Source organism: Pseudophryne corroboree, chromosome 5 (assembly GCF_028390025.1).
Source record: "Pseudophryne corroboree isolate aPseCor3 chromosome 5, aPseCor3.hap2, whole genome shotgun sequence".
NCBI lineage: Eukaryota > Metazoa > Chordata > Amphibia > Anura > Myobatrachidae > Pseudophryne > Pseudophryne corroboree.
This window is the reverse complement of record NC_086448.1, coordinates 6,788,786-6,807,628: the sequence shown is the minus strand read 5'-3', so window position 1 is coordinate 6,807,628 and position 18,843 is coordinate 6,788,786. Positions and strand designations below refer to the sequence as shown.

The window sequence follows — 18,843 nt, the reverse complement described above, 5'->3', positions numbered from 1 at the left end:
TGTACTCTGCTTACCTGCAATATATCATCAGCAATTCCCAGTACTCTGGCTGCCTGCAATATATCATAGGCAATTCCCAGTACTCTGCTTACCTGCAATATATCATCAGCAATTCCCAGTACTCTGGCTGCCTGCAATATATCATCAGCAATTCCCAGTACTCTGGCTGCCTGCAATATATCATCAGCAATTCCCAGTACTCTGGCTGCCTGCATAATATCATCAGCAATTCGCAGAACTCTGGCTGCCTGCAATATATCATCAGCAATTCCCAGTACTCTGGCTGCCTGCATAATATCATCAGCAATTCGCAGAACTCTGGCTGCCTGCCATATATCATCAGCAATTCCCAGTACTCTGGCTGCCTGCAATATATTATCAGCAATTCCCGGTACTCTGCTTACCTGCAATATATCATCAGCAATTCCCAGTACTCTGCTTACCTGCAATATATCCTCAGCAATTCCCAGTACTCTGCTTACCTGCAATATATTGTCAGCAAATTCCCAGTACTCTGCTTACCTGCAATATATCGTCAGCAATTCCCAGTACACTGCTTACCTGCAATATCATCAGTAATTCCCTGTACTCTGCTTACCTGCAATATATCATCAGCAATTCCCAGTACTCTAGCTGCCTGCAATATATCATCAGCAATTCCCAGAACTCTGGCTGCCTGCAATATATCATCAGCAATTCCCGGTACTCTGGCTGCCTGCAATATATCATCAGCAATTCCCAGTACTCTGCTTGCCTGCAATATATCATCAGCAATTCCCAGTACTCTGGCTGCCTGCAATATATCATCAGCAATTCGCAGAACTCTGGCTGCCTGCAATATAACATCAGCAATTCCCTGTACTCTGCTTACCTGCAATATATCATCAGCAATTCCCAGTACTCTGGCTGCTTGCACTATATCATCAGCAATTCCCAGAACTCTGGCTGCCTGCAATATATCATCAGCAATTCCCAGTACTCTGCTTGCCTGCAATATATCATCAGCAATTCCCAGTACTCTGGCTGCCTGCAATATATCATCAGCAATTCGCAGAACTCTGGCTGCCTGCAATATAACATCAGCAATTCCCTGTACTCTGCTTACCTGCAATATATCATCAGCAATTCCCAGTACTCTGTCTGCTTGCACTATATCATCAGCAATTCCCAGAACTCTGGCTGCCTGCAATGTATCATCAGCAATTCCCAGAACTCTGGCTGCCTGCAATATATCAGCAGCAATTCCCGGTACTCTGGCTGCCTGCAATATATCTTCAGCAATTCCCTGTACTCTGCTTACCTGCAATATATCATCAGCAATTCCCAGTACTCTGGCTGCCTGCAATATATCATCAGCAATTCCGAGTACTCTGGCTGCCTGCAATATATCATCAGCAATTCCCGGTACTCTGGCTGCCTGCAATATATCATCAGCAATTCCCAGTACTCTGGCTGCCTGCAATATATTATCAGCAATTCCAGGTACTCTGCTTACCTGCAATATATCAGCAATTCCCAGTACTCTGCTTACCTGCAATATATCATCAGCAATTCCCAGTACTCTGCTTACCTGCAATATATTGTCAGCAATTCCCAGTACTCTGCTTACCTGCAATATATCGTCAGCAATTCCCAGTACACTGCTTACCTGCAATATCATCAGTAATTCCCTGTAACCTGCTTACCTGCAATATATCATCAGCAATTCCCGGTACTCTGGCTGCCTGCAATATATCATCAGCAATTCCCAGTACTCTGGCTGCTTGCACTATATCATCAGCAATTCCCAGAACTCTGGCTGCCTGCAATATATCAGCAATTCCCAGAACTCTGGCTGCCTGCAATATATCATCAGCAATTCCCGGTACTCTGGCTGCCTGCAATATATCATCAGCAATTCCCTGTACTCTGCTTACCTGCAATATATCATCAGCAATTCCCAGTACTCTGGCTGCCTGCAATATATCATAGGCAATTCCCAGTACTCTGCTTACCTGCAATATATCATCAGCAATTCCCAGTACTCTGGCTGCCTGCAATATATCATCAGCAATTCCCAGTACTCTGGCTGCCTGCAATATATCATCAGCAATTCCCAGTACTCTGGCTGCCTGCATAATATCATCAGCAATTCGCAGAACTCTGGCTGCCTGCAATATATCATCAGCAATTCCCAGTACTCTGGCTGCCTGCATAATATCATCAGCAATTCGCAGAACTCTGGCTGCCTGCAATATATCATCAGCAATTCCCAGTACTCTGGCTGCCTGCAATATATTATCAGCAATTCCCGGTACTCTGCTTACCTGCAATATATCATCAGCAATTCCCAGTACTCTGCTTACCTGCAATATATCCTCAGCAATTCCCAGTACTCTGCTTACCTGCAATATATTGTCAGCAAATTCCCAGTACTCTGCTTACCTGCAATATATCGTCAGCAATTCCCAGTACACTGCTTACCTGCAATATCATCAGTAATTCCCTGTACTCTGCTTACCTGCAATATATCATCAGCAATTCCCAGTACTCTAGCTGCCTGCAATATATCATCAGCAATTCCCAGAACTCTGGCTGCCTGCAATATATCATCAGCAATTCCCGGTACTCTGGCTGCCTGCAATATATCATCAGCAATTCCCAGTACTCTGCTTGCCTGCAATATATCATCAGCAATTCCCAGTACTCTGGCTGCCTGCAATATATCATCAGCAATTCGCAGAACTCTGGCTGCCTGCAATATAACATCAGCAATTCCCTGTACTCTGCTTACCTGCAATATATCATCAGCAATTCCCAGTACTCTGGCTGCCTGCAATATATCATCAGCAATTCGCAGAACTCTGGCTGCCTGCAATATATCATCAGCAATTCCCAGTACTCTGCTTACCTGCAATATATCATCAGCAATTCCCAGAACTCTGGCTGCCTGTAATATATCATCAGCAATTCCCGGTACTCTGGCTTCCTGCAATATATCATCAGCAATTCCCTGTACTCTGCTTACCTGCAATATATCATCAGCAATTCCCAGTACTCTGGCTGCCTGCAATATATCGTCAGCAATTCCCAGTACTCTGCTTACCTGCAATATATCAGCAATTCCCAGTACTCTGTCTGCTTGCACTATATCATCAGCAATTCCCAGAACTCTGGCTGCCTGCAATGTATCATCAGCAATTCCCAGAACTCTGGCTGCCTGCAATATATCAGCAGCAATTCCCGGTACTCTGGCTGCCTGCAATATATCTTCAGCAATTCCCTGTACTCTGCTTACCTGCAATATATCATCAGCAATTCCCAGTACTCTGGCTGCCTGCAATATATCATCAGCAATTCCGAGTACTCTGGCTGCCTGCAATATATCATCAGCAATTCCCGGTACTCTGGCTGCCTGCAATATATCATCAGCAATTCCCAGTACTCTGGCTGCCTGCAATATATTATCAGCAATTCCAGGTACTCTGCTTACCTGCAATATATCATCAGCAATTCCCAGTACTCTGCTTACCTGCAATATATCATCAGCAATTCCCAGTACTCTGCTTACCTGCAATATATTGTCAGCAATTCCCAGTACTCTGCTTACCTGCAATATATCGTCAGCAATTCCCAGTACACTGCTTACCTGCAATATCATCAGTAATTCCCTGTAACCTGCTTACCTGCAATATATCATCAGCAATTCCCGGTACTCTGGCTGCCTGCAATATATCATCAGCAATTCCCAGTACTCTGGCTGCTTGCACTATATCATCAGCAATTCCCAGAACTCTGGCTGCCTGCAATATATCAGCAATTCCCAGAACTCTGGCTGCCTGCAATATATCATCAGCAATTCCCGGTACTCTGGCTGCCTGCAATATATCATCAGCAATTCCCTGTACTCTGCTTACCTGCAATATATCATCAGCAATTCCCAGTACTCTGGCTGCCTGCAATATATCATAGGCAATTCCCAGTACTCTGCTTACCTGCAATATATCATCAGCAATTCCCAGTACTCTGGCTGCCTGCAATATATCATCAGCAATTCCCAGTACTCTGGCTGCCTGCAATATATCATCAGCAATTCCCAGTACTCTGGCTGCCTGCATAATATCATCAGCAATTCGCAGAACTCTGGCTGCCTGCAATATATCATCAGCAATTCCCAGTACTCTGGCTGCCTGCATAATATCATCAGCAATTCGCAGAACTCTGGCTGCCTGCCATATATCATCAGCAATTCCCAGTACTCTGGCTGCCTGCAATATATTATCAGCAATTCCCGGTACTCTGCTTACCTGCAATATATCATCAGCAATTCCCAGTACTCTGCTTACCTGCAATATATCCTCAGCAATTCCCAGTACTCTGCTTACCTGCAATATATTGTCAGCAAATTCCCAGTACTCTGCTTACCTGCAATATATCGTCAGCAATTCCCAGTACACTGCTTACCTGCAATATCATCAGTAATTCCCTGTACTCTGCTTACCTGCAATATATCATCAGCAATTCCCAGTACTCTAGCTGCCTGCAATATATCATCAGCAATTCCCAGAACTCTGGCTGCCTGCAATATATCATCAGCAATTCCCGGTACTCTGGCTGCCTGCAATATATCATCAGCAATTCCCAGTACTCTGCTTGCCTGCAATATATCATCAGCAATTCCCAGTACTCTGGCTGCCTGCAATATATCATCAGCAATTCGCAGAACTCTGGCTGCCTGCAATATAACATCAGCAATTCCCTGTACTCTGCTTACCTGCAATATATCATCAGCAATTCCCAGTACTCTGGCTGCCTGCAATATATCATCAGCAATTCGCAGAACTCTGGCTGCCTGCAATATATCATCAGCAATTCCCAGTACTCTGCTTACCTGCAATATATCATCAGCAATTCCCAGTACTCTGGCTGCCTGCAATATATCTTCAGCAATTCGCAGAACTCTGGCTGCCTGCAATATATCGTCAGCAATTCCCAGTACTCTGCTTACCTGCAATATATCATCAGCAATTCCCAGTACTCTGGCTGCCTGTAATATATCATCAGCAATTCCCGGTACTCTGGCTTCCTGCAATATATCATCAGCAATTCCCTGTACTCTGCTTACCTGCAATATATCATCAGCAATTCCCAGTACTCTGGCTGCCTGCAATATATCGTCAGCAATTCCCAGTACTCTGGCTGCCTGCAATATATCGTCAGCAATTCCCAGTACTCTGCTTACCTGCAATATATCATCAGCAATTCCCAGTACTCTGTCTGCTTGCACTATATCATCAGCAATTCCCAGAACTCTGGCTGCCTGCAATGTATCATCAGCAATTCCCAGAACTCTGGCTGCCTGCAATATATCATCAGCAATTCCCGGTACTCTGGCTGCCTGCAATATATCTTCAGCAATTCCCTGTACTCTGCTTACCTGCAATATATCATCAGCAATTCCCAGTACTCTGGCTGCCTGCAATATATCATCAGCAATTCCGAGTACTCTGGCTGCCTGCAATATATCATCAGCAATTCCCGGTACTCTGGCTGCCTGCAATATATCATCAGCAATTCCCAGTACTCTGGCTGCCTGCAATATATTATCAGCAATTCCAGGTACTCTGCTTACCTGCAATATATCATCAGCAATTCCCAGTACTCTGCTTACCTGCAATATATCATCAGCAATTCCCAGTACTCTGCTTACCTGCAATATATTGTCAGCAATTCCCAGTACTCTGCTTACCTGCAATATATCGTCAGCAATTCCCAGTACACTGCTTACCTGCAATATCATCAGTAATTCCCTGTAACCTGCTTACCTGCAATATATCATCAGCAATTCCCGGTACTCTGGCTGCCTGCAATATATCATCAGCAATTCCCAGTACTCTGGCTGCTTGCACTATATCATCAGCAATTCCCAGAACTCTGGCTGCCTGCAATATATCAGCAATTCCCAGAACTCTGGCTGCCTGCAATATATCATCAGCAATTCCCGGTACTCTGGCTGCCTGCAATATATCATCATCAATTCCCTGTACTCTGCTTACCTGCAATATATCATCAGCAATTCCCAGTACTCTGGCTGCCTGCAATATATCATAGGCAATTCCCAGTACTCTGCTTACCTGCAATATATCATCAGCAATTCCCAGTACTCTGGCTGCCTGCAATATATCATCAGCAATTCCCAGTACTCTGGCTGCCTGCAATATATCAGCAGCAATTCCCAGTACTCTGGCTGCCTGCATAATATCATCAGCAATTCGCAGAACTCTGGCTGCCTGCAATATATCATCAGCAATTCCCAGTACTCTGGCTGCCTGCATAATATCATCAGCAATTCGCAGAACTCTGGCTGCCTGCAATATATCATCAGCAATTCCCAGTACTCTGGCTGCCTGCAATATATTATCAGCAATTCCCGGTACTCTGCTTACCTGCAATATATCATCAGCAATTCCCAGTACTCTGCTTACCTGCAATATATCATCAGCAATTCCCAGTACTCTGCTTACCTGCAATATATTGTCAGCAATTCCCAGTACTCTGCTTACCTGCAATATATCGTCAGCAATTCCCAGTACACTGCTTACCTGCAATATCATCAGTAATTCCCTGTACTCTGCTTACCTGCAATATATCAGCAGCAATTCCGAGTACTCTGGCTGCCTGCAATATATCATCAGCAAAGCCCAGTACTCTGGCTGCTTGCACTATATCATCAGCAATTCCCAGAACTCTGGCTGCCTGCAATATATCATCAGCAATTCCCAGAACTCTGGCTGACTGCAATATATCATCAGCAATTCTCGGTACTCTGGCTGCCTGCAATATATCATCAGCAATTCCCTGTACTCTACTTACCTGCAATATATCATCAGCAATTCCCAGTACTCTGGCTGCCTGCAATATATAATTAGCAATTCCCAGTACTCTGCTTACCTGCAATATATCATCAGCAATTCCCAGTACTCTGGCTGCCTGCAATATATCATCAGCAATTCCCAGTACTCTGGCTGCCTGCAATATATCATTAGCAATTCCCAGTACTCTGCTTACCTGCAATATATCATCAGCAATTCCCAGTACTCTGGCTGCCTGCATAATATCATCAGCAATTCGCAGAACTCTGGCTGCCTGCAATATATCATCAGCAATTCCCAGTACGCTGGCTGCCTGCAATATATCATCAGCAATTCCCGGTACTGTACTCTGAATCAGTATCTGCAGGATAGATCTGTATAAAGCAGTAACTCTGTGGGTGTATTACTTGCTCCTCTTCTACAGTAACAATTTCAGCCAAGTCTCTGTCATTCTCTGTATCTGTATGTGCTTCATGTGATGTCTGTACTGCCCCCGTGTGTGCTGATAAGCCCCTGGCAGTGTGATGACTTTATTTCAGGTGACTTCTCGCACACACAGGAAACCCCCCTTAGTAAAGTGTTACCCCCCTCCCCTTTACTTTCTCCCCCTTTGTAATGTGAGCGCATCTGTATAGAGAACCACAGTTGTATTTCTCTCCATGGAAGAGTCCGTAACTGCGGAAGCTCATTGGGGGTAATTCAGACCTGATCGCAGCAGCAAATTTGTTAGCAGTTGGGAAAAACCATGTGCACTGCAGGGGGGGCAGATGTAACATGTGCAGAGAGAGGTTTGGGTGTGGTGAGGCAGGTGTAACATGTGCATAGAGAGTTAGATTTGGGTGGTGTGTGTTTAAACTGAAATCTAAATTGCAGTGCGCAGTGCACATGGTTTATGCCCAACTGCTAACAAATTTGCTGCTGCGATCAGGTCTGAATTCCCCCCATTGACTCCCGGTGTCAGAATGACTGTATATACTCTGGTCTGTAGAGTCCGTAACCTTCCGTATATGATCATTGTTATATTTCCCTGCAGAGACCTCCTTGCCAAAGACCCTCAGGAAAAGCTGGACATCAAGCTGAATCCTGATGGGAGTGGCCAGCTTCACGTACCAGGACTGACCAGTATGGAGGTGAAGAGTTTCCGGCACATCAAGAAGGTAGTAACTGCGCCAACTCTGCGCCCTTCTCACACCCGGTGTCATACAACAAAGCGCTATCCTCTGGTGCATCCTCACCCTGACACATTATAGTCTCTCATTGCTCTCTGGTGTGATCAGCCATAATCAGATGTTACGTTTCTCCCAGCTCCTGTCACTGGGTAAGAGGAACAGAGCCACCTTCTGCACAAACATGAATGAGAGAAGCTCCAGGTCCCACGCATTACTCACTGTCACCGCAACAGGACAGGAACTGAGCTCCGGAGCCGTTACCACAGGTACTCCACATAACAGCAGGTACTTTACATTCCACATAACAGCCGTTACTACAGGTACTCTACATTCCACATAGCAGCTGATACTACAGGTACTCTACATTCCACATAACAGCCGTTACTACAGGTACTCTACATTTCACATAACAGCCATTACTACAGGTACTCTACATTTCACATAACAGCCGTTACTACAGGTACTCTACATTCCACATAACAGCCATTACTACAGGTACTCTACATTCCACATAACAGCCGTTACTACAGGTACTCTACATTCCACAAATTATCCATTACTACAGGTACTCTACATTCCACATAACAGCCGTTACTACAGGTACTCTACATTTCACATAACAGCCGTTACTACAGGTACTCTACATTTCACATAACAGCCGTTACTACAGGTACTCTACATTTCACATAACAGCCGTTACTACAGGTACTCTACATTTCACATAACAGCCGTTACTACAGGTACTCTACATTCCACATAATATCCGTTACTACAGGTACTCTACATTCCACATAACAGCCGTTACTACAGGTACTCTACATTCCACATAACAGCCGTTACTACAGGTACTCTACATTCCACATAACAGCCGTTACTACAGGTACTCTACATTCCACATAACAGCCGTTACTACAGGTACTCTACATTCCACATAATATCCATTACTACAGGTACTCTACATTCCACATAACAGCCATTACTACAGGTACTCTACATTCCACATAATATCCGTTACTACAGGTACTCTACATTCCACATAATATCCGTTACTACAGGTACTCTACATTCCACATAATATCCGTTACTACAGGTACTCTACATTCCACATAACAGCCGTTACTACAGGTACTCTACATTCCACATAATATCCGTTACTACAGGTACTCTACATTCCACATAATATCCGTTACTACAGGTACTCTACATTCCACATAGCAGCTGTTACTACAGGTACTCTACATTCCACATAACAGCCGTTACTACAGGTACTCTACATTCCACATAACAGCCGTTACTACAGGTACCCTACATTCCACATAATACCCATTACTACAGGTACTCTACATTCCACATAACAGCCGTTACTACAGGTACTCTACATTCCACATAATATCCGTTACTACAGGTACTCTACATTCCACATAGCAGCCGTTACTACAGGTACTCTACATTCCACATAACAGCCGTTACTACAGGTACTCTACATTCCACAAAATATCCGTTACTACAGGTACTCTACATTCCACATAATATCCGTTACTACAGGTACTCTACATTCCACATAGCAGCTGTTACTACAGGTACTCTACATTCCACATAACAGCCGTTACTACAGGTACTCTACATTCCACATAACAGCCGTTACTACAGGTACTCTACATTCCACATAATACCCATTACTACAGGTACTCTACATTCCACATAACAGCCGTTACTACAGGTACTCTACATTCCACATAATATCCGTGACTACAGGTACTCTACATTCCACATAATATCCGTTACTACAGGTACTCTACATTCCACATAGCAGCCGTTACTACAGGTACTCTACATTCCACATAACAGCCATTACTACAGGTACTCTACATTTCACATAACAGCCGTTACTACAGGTACTCTACATTCCACATAACAGCCGTTACCACAGGTACTCTACATTCCACATAACAGCCGTTACCACAGGTACTCTACATTCCACATAACAGCCGTTACCACAGGTACTTTACATTCCACATAACAGCCATTACTACAGGTACTCTACATTCCACATAACAGCCATTACCACAGGTACTCTACATACCACATAACAGCCATTACCACAGGTACTCTACATTCCACATAACAGCCGTTACTACAGGTACTCTACATTCCACATAACAGCCATTACCACAGGTACTCTACATTCCACATAACAGCCGTTACCACAGGTACTCTACATTCCACATAACAGCCGTTACCACAGGTACTCTACATTCCACATAACAGCCGTTACTACAGGTACTTTACATTCCACATAACAGCCATTACTACAGGTACTCTACATTCCACATAACAGCCGTTACTACAGGTACTCTACATTCCACATAACAGCCGTTACCACAGGTGCTCTACATTCCACATAACAGCCGTTACTACAGGTACTCTACATTCCGCATAACAGCCGTTACTACAGGTACTCTACATTCCGCATAATACCCATTACTACAGGTACTCTACATTCCACATAACAGCCGTTACTACAGGTACTCTACATTCCACATAATATCCGTTACTACAGGTACTCTACATTCCACATAACAGCCGTTACTACAGGTACTCTACATTCCACATAGCAGCTGTTACTACAGGTACTCTACATTCCACATAACAGCCGTTACTACAGGTACTCTACATTCCACATAACAGCCGTTACTACAGGTACTTTACATTCCACATAACAGCCGTTACTACAGGTACTCTACATTCCACATAACAGCCGTTACTACAGGTACTCTACATTCCACATAACAGCCGTTACTACAGGTACTCTACATTCCACATAACAGCCGTTACCACAGGTGCTCTACATTCCACATAACAGCCGTTACTACAGGTACTCTACATTCCGCATAATACCCATTACTACAGGTACTCTACATTCCACATAACAGCCGTTACTACAGGTACTCTACATTCCACATAATATCCGTAACTACAGGTACTCTACATTCCACATAATATCCGTTACTACAGGTACTCTACATTCCACATAGCAGCTGTTACTACTGATACTCTACATTCCACATAACAGCCGTTACTACAGGTACTCTACATTCTCACATAACAGCCGTTACTACAGGTACTCTACATTCCCCATAACAGCCGTTACTACAGGTACTCTACATTCCACATAACAGCCGATACTACAGGTACTCTACATTCCACATAATATCCGTAACTACAGGTACTCTACATTCCACATAATATCCGTTACTACAGGTACTCTACATTCCACATAGCAGCTGTTACTTCTGATACTCTACATTCCACATAACAGCCGTTACTACAGGTACTCTACATTCTCACATAACAGCCGTTACTACAGGTACTCTACATTCCCCATAACAGCCGTTACTACAGGTACTCTACATTCCACATAACAGCCGATACTACAGGTACTCTACATTCCACATAACAGCCGTTACTACAGGTACTCTACATTCCACATAATATCTATTACTACAGGTACTCTACATTACACATAATATCCGTTACTACAGGTACTCTACATTCCACATAACAGCCGTTACTACAGGTACTCTACATTCCACATAACAGCCGTTACTACAGGTACGCTACATTCCACATAACAGCCGTTACCACAGGTGCTCTACATTCCACATAACAGCCGTTACTACAGGTACTCTACATTCCGCATAACAGCCGTTACTACAGGTACTCTACATTCCGCATAATACCCATTACTACAGGTACTCTACATTCCACATAACAGCCGTTACTACAGGTACTCTACATTCCACATAATATCCGTAACTACAGGTACTCTACATTCCACATAATATCCGTTACTACAGGTACTCTACATTCCACATAGCAGCTGTTACTACTGGTACTCTACATTCCACATAACAGCCGTTACTACAGGTACTCTACATTCCACATAACAGCCGTTACTACAGGTACTCTACATTCCCCATAACAGCCGTTACTACAGGTACTCTACATTCCACATAACAGACGTTACCACAGGTACTCTACAATCCACATAACAGCCGTTACTACAGGTACTCTACATTCCACATAACAGCCGTTACTACAGGTACTCTACATTCCACATAACAGCCGTTACTACAGGTACTCTACATTACACATAATATCCATTACTACAGGTACTCTACATTCCACATAACAGCCGTTACTACAGGTACTCTACATTCCACATAATATCCATTACTACAGGTACTCTACATTCCACATAATATCCGTTACTACAGGTACTCTACATTCCACATAACAGCCGTTACTACAGGTACTCTACATTCCACATAACAGCCGTTACTACAGGTACTCTACATTCCACATAACAGACGTTACCACAGGTACTCTACAATCCACATAACAGCCGTTACTACAGGTACTCTACATTCCACATAACAGCCGTTACTACAGGTACTCTACATTCCACATAACAGCCGTTACTACAGGTACTCTACATTCCACATAATATCCATTACTAGAGGTACTCTACATTCCACATAACAGCCGTTACTACAGGTACTCTACATTCCACATAATATCCATTACTACAGGTACTCTACATTCCACATAACAGCCATTACTACAGGTACTCTACATTACACATAATATCCGTTACTACAGGTACTCTACATTCCACATAACAGCCGTTACTACAGGTACTCTACATTACACATAATATCCGTTACTACAGGTACTCTACATTCCACATAACAGCCATTACCACAGGTACTCTACATTCCACATAACAGCCGTTACTACAGGTACTCTACATTCCACATAACAGCCGTTACTACAGGTACTTTACATTCCACATAACAGCCGTTACTACAGGTACTCTACATTCCACATAACAGCCGTTACTACAGGTACTCTACATTCCACATTACAGCCGTTACTACAGGTACTCTACATTCCACATAACAGCCGTTACCACAGGTGCTCTACATTCCACATAACAGCCGTTACTACAGGTACTCTACATTCCGCATAATACCCATTACTACAGGTACTCTACATTCCACATAACAGCCGTTACTACAGGTACTCTACATTCCACATAATATCCGTAACTACAGGTACTCTACATTCCACATAATATCCGTTACTACAGGTACTCTACATTCCACATAGCAGCTGTTACTACTGGTACTCTACATTCCACATAACAGCCGTTACTACAGGTACTCTACATTCCCCATAACAGCCGTTACTACAGGTACTCTACATTCCACATAGCAGCCGATACTACAGGTACTCTACATTCCACATAACAGCCGTTACTACAGGTACTCTACATTCCACATAAAATCTATTACTACAGGTACTCTACAGTACACATAATATCCGTTACTACAGGTACTCTACATTCCACATAACAGCCGTTACTACAGGTACTCTACATTCCACATAACAGCCGTTACTACAGGTACTCTACATTCCCCATAACAGCCGTTACTACAGGTACTCTACATTCCACATAACAGCCGATACTACAGGTACTCTACATTCCACATAACAGCCGTTACTACAGGTACTCTACATTCCACATAATATCTATTACTACAGGTACTCTACATTACACATAATATACGTTACTACAGGTACTCTACATTCCACATAACAGCCGTTACTACAGGTACTCTACATTCCACATAACAGCCGTTACTACAGGTACTCTACATTCCACATAATATCCGTTACTACAGGTACTCTACATTCCACATAGCAGCTGTTACTACAGGTACTCTACATTCCACATAACAGCCGTTACTACAGGTACTCTACATTCCACATAACAGCCGTTACTACAGGTACTCTACATTCCACATAATACCCATTACTACAGGAACTCTACATTCCACATAACAGCCGTTACTACAGGTACTCTACATTCCACATAATATCCGTAACTACAGGTACTCTACATTCCACATAATATCCGTTACTACAGGTACTCTACATTCCACATAACAGCCGTTACTACAGGTACTCTACATTCCACATAACAGCCGTTACTACAGGTACTCTACATTACACATAATATCCGTTACTACAGGTACTCTACATTCCACATAACAGCCATTACCACAGGTACTCTACATTCCACATAATATCCGTAACTACAGGTACTCTACATTCCACATAATATCCGTTACTACAGGTACTCTACATTCCACATAGCAGCTGTTACTACTGGTACTCTACATTCCACATAACAGCCGTTACTACAGGTACTCTACATTCCACATAACAGCCGATACTACAGGTACTCTACATTCCACATAACAGCCGTTACTACAGGTACTCTACATTCCACATAATATCTATTACTACAGGTACTCTACATTACACATAATATCCGTTACTACAGGTACTCTACATTCCACATAACAGCCATTACTACAGGTACTCTACATTCCACATAACAGCCGTTACTACAGGTACTCTACATTCCACATAACAGCCGTTACTACAGGTACTCTACATTCCACATAACAGCCGTTACTACAGGTACTCTACATTCCACATAACAGCCGTTACTACAGGTACTCTACATTCCACATAACAGCCGTTACCACAGGTGCTCTACATTCCACATAACAGCCGTTACTACAGGTACTCTACATTCCGCATAACAGCCGTTACTACAGGTACTCTACATTCCGCATAATACCCATTACTACAGGTACTCTACATTCCACATAACAGCCGTTACTACAGGTACTCTACATTCCACATAATATCCGTAACTACAGGTACTCTACATTCCACATAATATCCGTTACTACAGGTACTCTACATTCCACATAGCAGCTGTTACTACTGGTACTCTACATTCCACATAACAGCCGTTACTACAGGTACTCTACATTCCACATAACAGCCGTTACTACAGGTACTCTACATTCCCCATAACAGCCGTTACTACAGGTACACTACATTCCACATAACAGACGTTACCACAGGTACTCTACAATCCACATAACAGCCGTTACTACAGGTACTCTACATTCCACATAACAGCCGTTACTACAGGTACTCTACATTCCACATAACAGCCGTTACTACAGGTACTCTACATTCCACATAATATCCATTACTACAGGTACTCTACATTCCACATAACAGCCGTTACTACAGGTACTCTACATTCCACATAATATCCATTACTACAGGTACTCTACATTCCACATAATATCCGTTACTACAGGTACTCTACATTCCACATAACAGCCGTTACTACAGGTACTCTACATTCCACACAACAGCCGTTACCACAGGTACTCTACATTCCACATAACAGCCGTTACTACAGGTACTCTACATTCCACATAACAGCCGTTACTACAGGTACTCTACATTCCACATAACAGCCGTTACTACAGGTACTCTACATTCCACATAACAGCCGTTACCACAGGTACTCTACATTCCACATAACAGCCGTTACCACAGGTACTTTACATTCCACATAACAGCCATTACTACAGGTACTCTACATTCCACATAACAGCCATTACCACAGGTACTCTACATACCACATAACAGCCATTACCACAGGTACTCTACATTCCACATAACAGCCGTTACTACAGGTACTCTACATTCCACATAACAGCCGTTACTACAGGTACTCTACATTCCACATAATATCCATTACTAGAGGTACTCTACATTCCACATAACAGCCGTTACTACAGGTACTCTACATTCCACATAATATCCATTACTACAGGTACTCTACATTCCACATAACAGCCATTACTACAGGTACTCTACATTACACAATATCCGTTACTACAGGTACTCTACATTCCACATAACAGCCATTACTACAGGTACTCTACATTCCACATAACAGCCGTTACTACAGGTACTCTACATTACACATAATATCCGTTACTACAGGTACTCTACATTCCACATAACAGCCATTACCACAGGTACTCTACATTCCACATAACAGCCGTTACTACAGGTACTCTACATTCCACATAACAGCCGTTACTACAGGTACTTTACATTCCACATAACAGCCGTTACTACAGGTACTCTACATTCCACATAACAGCCGTTACTACAGGTACTCTACATTCCACATAACAGCCGTTACTACAGGTACTCTACATTCCACATAACAGCCGTTACCACAGGTGCTCTACATTCCACATAACAGCCGTTACTACAGGTACTCTACATTCCGCATAATACCCATTACTACAGGTACTCTACATTCCACATAACAGCCGTTACTACAGGTACTCTACATTCCACATAATATCCGTAACTACAGGTACTCTACATTCCACATAATATCCGTTACTACAGGTACTCTACATTCCACATAGCAGCTGTTACTACTGGTACTCTACATTCCACATAACAGCCGTTACTACAGGTACTCTACATTCCACATAACAGCCGTTACTACAGGTACTCTACATTCCCCATAACAGCCGTTACTACAGGTACTCTACATTCCACATAACAGCCGATACTACAGGTACTCTACATTCCACATAACAGCCGTTACTACAGGTACTCTACATTCCACATAAAATCTATTACTACAGGTACTCTACAGTACACATAATATCCGTTACTACAGGTACTCTACATTCCACATAACAGCCGTTACTACAGGTACTCTACATTCCACATAACAGCCGTTACTACAGGTACTCTACATTCCACATAACAGCCGTTACTACAGGTACTCTACATTCCCCATAACAGCCGTTACTACAGGTACTCTACATTCCACATAACAGCCGATACTACAGGTACTCTACATTCCACATAACAGCCGTTACTACAGGTACTCTACATTCCACATAATATCTATTACTACAGGTACTCTACATTACACATAATATCCGTTACTACAGGTACTCTACATTCCACATAACAGCCGTTACTACAGGTACTCTACATTCCACATAACAGCCGTTACTACAGGTACTCTACATTCCACATAATATCCGTTACTACAGGTACTCTACATTCCACATAGCAGCTGTTACTACAGGTACTATACATTCCACATAACAGCCGTTACTACAGGTACTCTACATTCCACATAACAGCCGTTACTACAGGTACTCTACATTCCACATAATACCCATTACTACAGGTACTCTACATTCCACATAACAGCCGTTACTACAGGTACTCTACATTCCACATAATATCCGTTACTACAGGTACTCTACATTCCACATAATATCCGTTACTACAGGTACTCCACATTCCACATAGCAGCCGTTACTACAGGTACTCTACATTCCACATAACAGCCGTTACTACAGGTACTCTACATTTCACATAACAGCCGTTACTACAGGTACTCTACATTCCACATAACAGCCGTTACTACAGGTACTCTACATTCCACATAATATCCGTAACTACAGGTACTCTACATTCCACATAATATCCGTTACTACAGGTACTCTACATTCCACATAACAGCCGTTACTACAGGTACTCTACATTCCACATAACAGCCGTTACTACAGGTACTCTACATTCCCCATAACAGCCGTTACTACAGGTACTCTACATTCCCCATAACAGCCGTTACTACAGGTACTCTACATTCCCCATAACAGCCGTTACTACAGGTACTCTACATTCCACATAACAGCCGATACTACAGGTACTCTACATTCCACATAACAGCCGTTACTACAGGTACTCTACATTCCACATAATATCTATTACTACAGGTACTCTACATTACACATAATATCCGTTACTACAGGTACTCTACATTCCACATAACAGCCGTTACTACAGGTACTCTACATTCCACATAACAGCCGTTACTACAGGTACTCTACATTCCACATAACAGCTGTTACTACAGGTACTCTACATTCCACATAACAGCCGCTACCACAGGTACTCTACATTCCACATAACAGCCATTACTACAGGTACTCTACATTCCACATAACAGCCGTTACTACAGGTACTCTACATTCCACATAACAGCCGTTACTACAGGTACTCTACATTCCACATAACAGCCGTTACTACAGGTACTCTACATTCCACATAACAGCCGTTACTACAGGTACTCTACATTCCACATAACAGCCGTTACCACAGGTGCTCTACATTCCACATAATATCCATTACTACAGGTACTCTACATTCCACATAACAGCCGTTACCACAGGTACTTTACATTCCACATAACAGCCATTACTACAGGTACTCTACATTCCACATAACAGCCATTACCACAGGTACTCTACATTCCACATAACAGCCGTTACTACAGGTACTCTACATTCCACATAATATCCGTTACTACAGGTACTCTACATTCCACATAACAGCCGTTACTACAGGTACTCTACATTCCACACAACAGCCGTTACCACAGGTACTCTACATTCCACATAACAGCCGTTACTACAGGTACTCTACATTCCACATAACAGCCGTTACTACAGGTACTCTACATTCCACATAACAGCCGTTACTACAGGTACTCTACATTCCACATAATATCCATTACTAGAGGTACTCTACATTCCACATAACAGCCGTTACTACAGGTATTCTACATTCCACATAATATCCATTACTACAGGTACTCTACATTCCACATATATCCATTACTACAGGTACTCTACATTCCACATAACAGCCGTTACTACAGGTACTCTACATTCCACAAAATAGCCGTTAATACAGGTACTCTACATTCCACATATATCCATTACTACAGGTACTCTACATTCCACATAACAGCCGTTACTACAGGTACT

At 42.9% G+C, this 18,843-nt stretch overlaps 1 protein-coding gene across 1 annotated transcript in view; it reads left to right on the top strand.

Moving 5' to 3' along the window:
* The window catches only part of LOC134927077 (kinesin-like protein KIFC3), a 280,022-nt gene that overhangs the window by 208,108 nt on the left and 53,071 nt on the right, over positions 1 to 18,843 (top strand). Inside the window, exons 16-17 of the mRNA XM_063921075.1 lie at positions 7,885 to 8,008; positions 8,157 to 8,286. Coding sequence (XP_063777145.1) covers positions 7,885 to 8,008; positions 8,157 to 8,286 — 254 coding nt within the window. The remainder of the gene's footprint in view (positions 1 to 7,884; positions 8,009 to 8,156; positions 8,287 to 18,843) is intronic.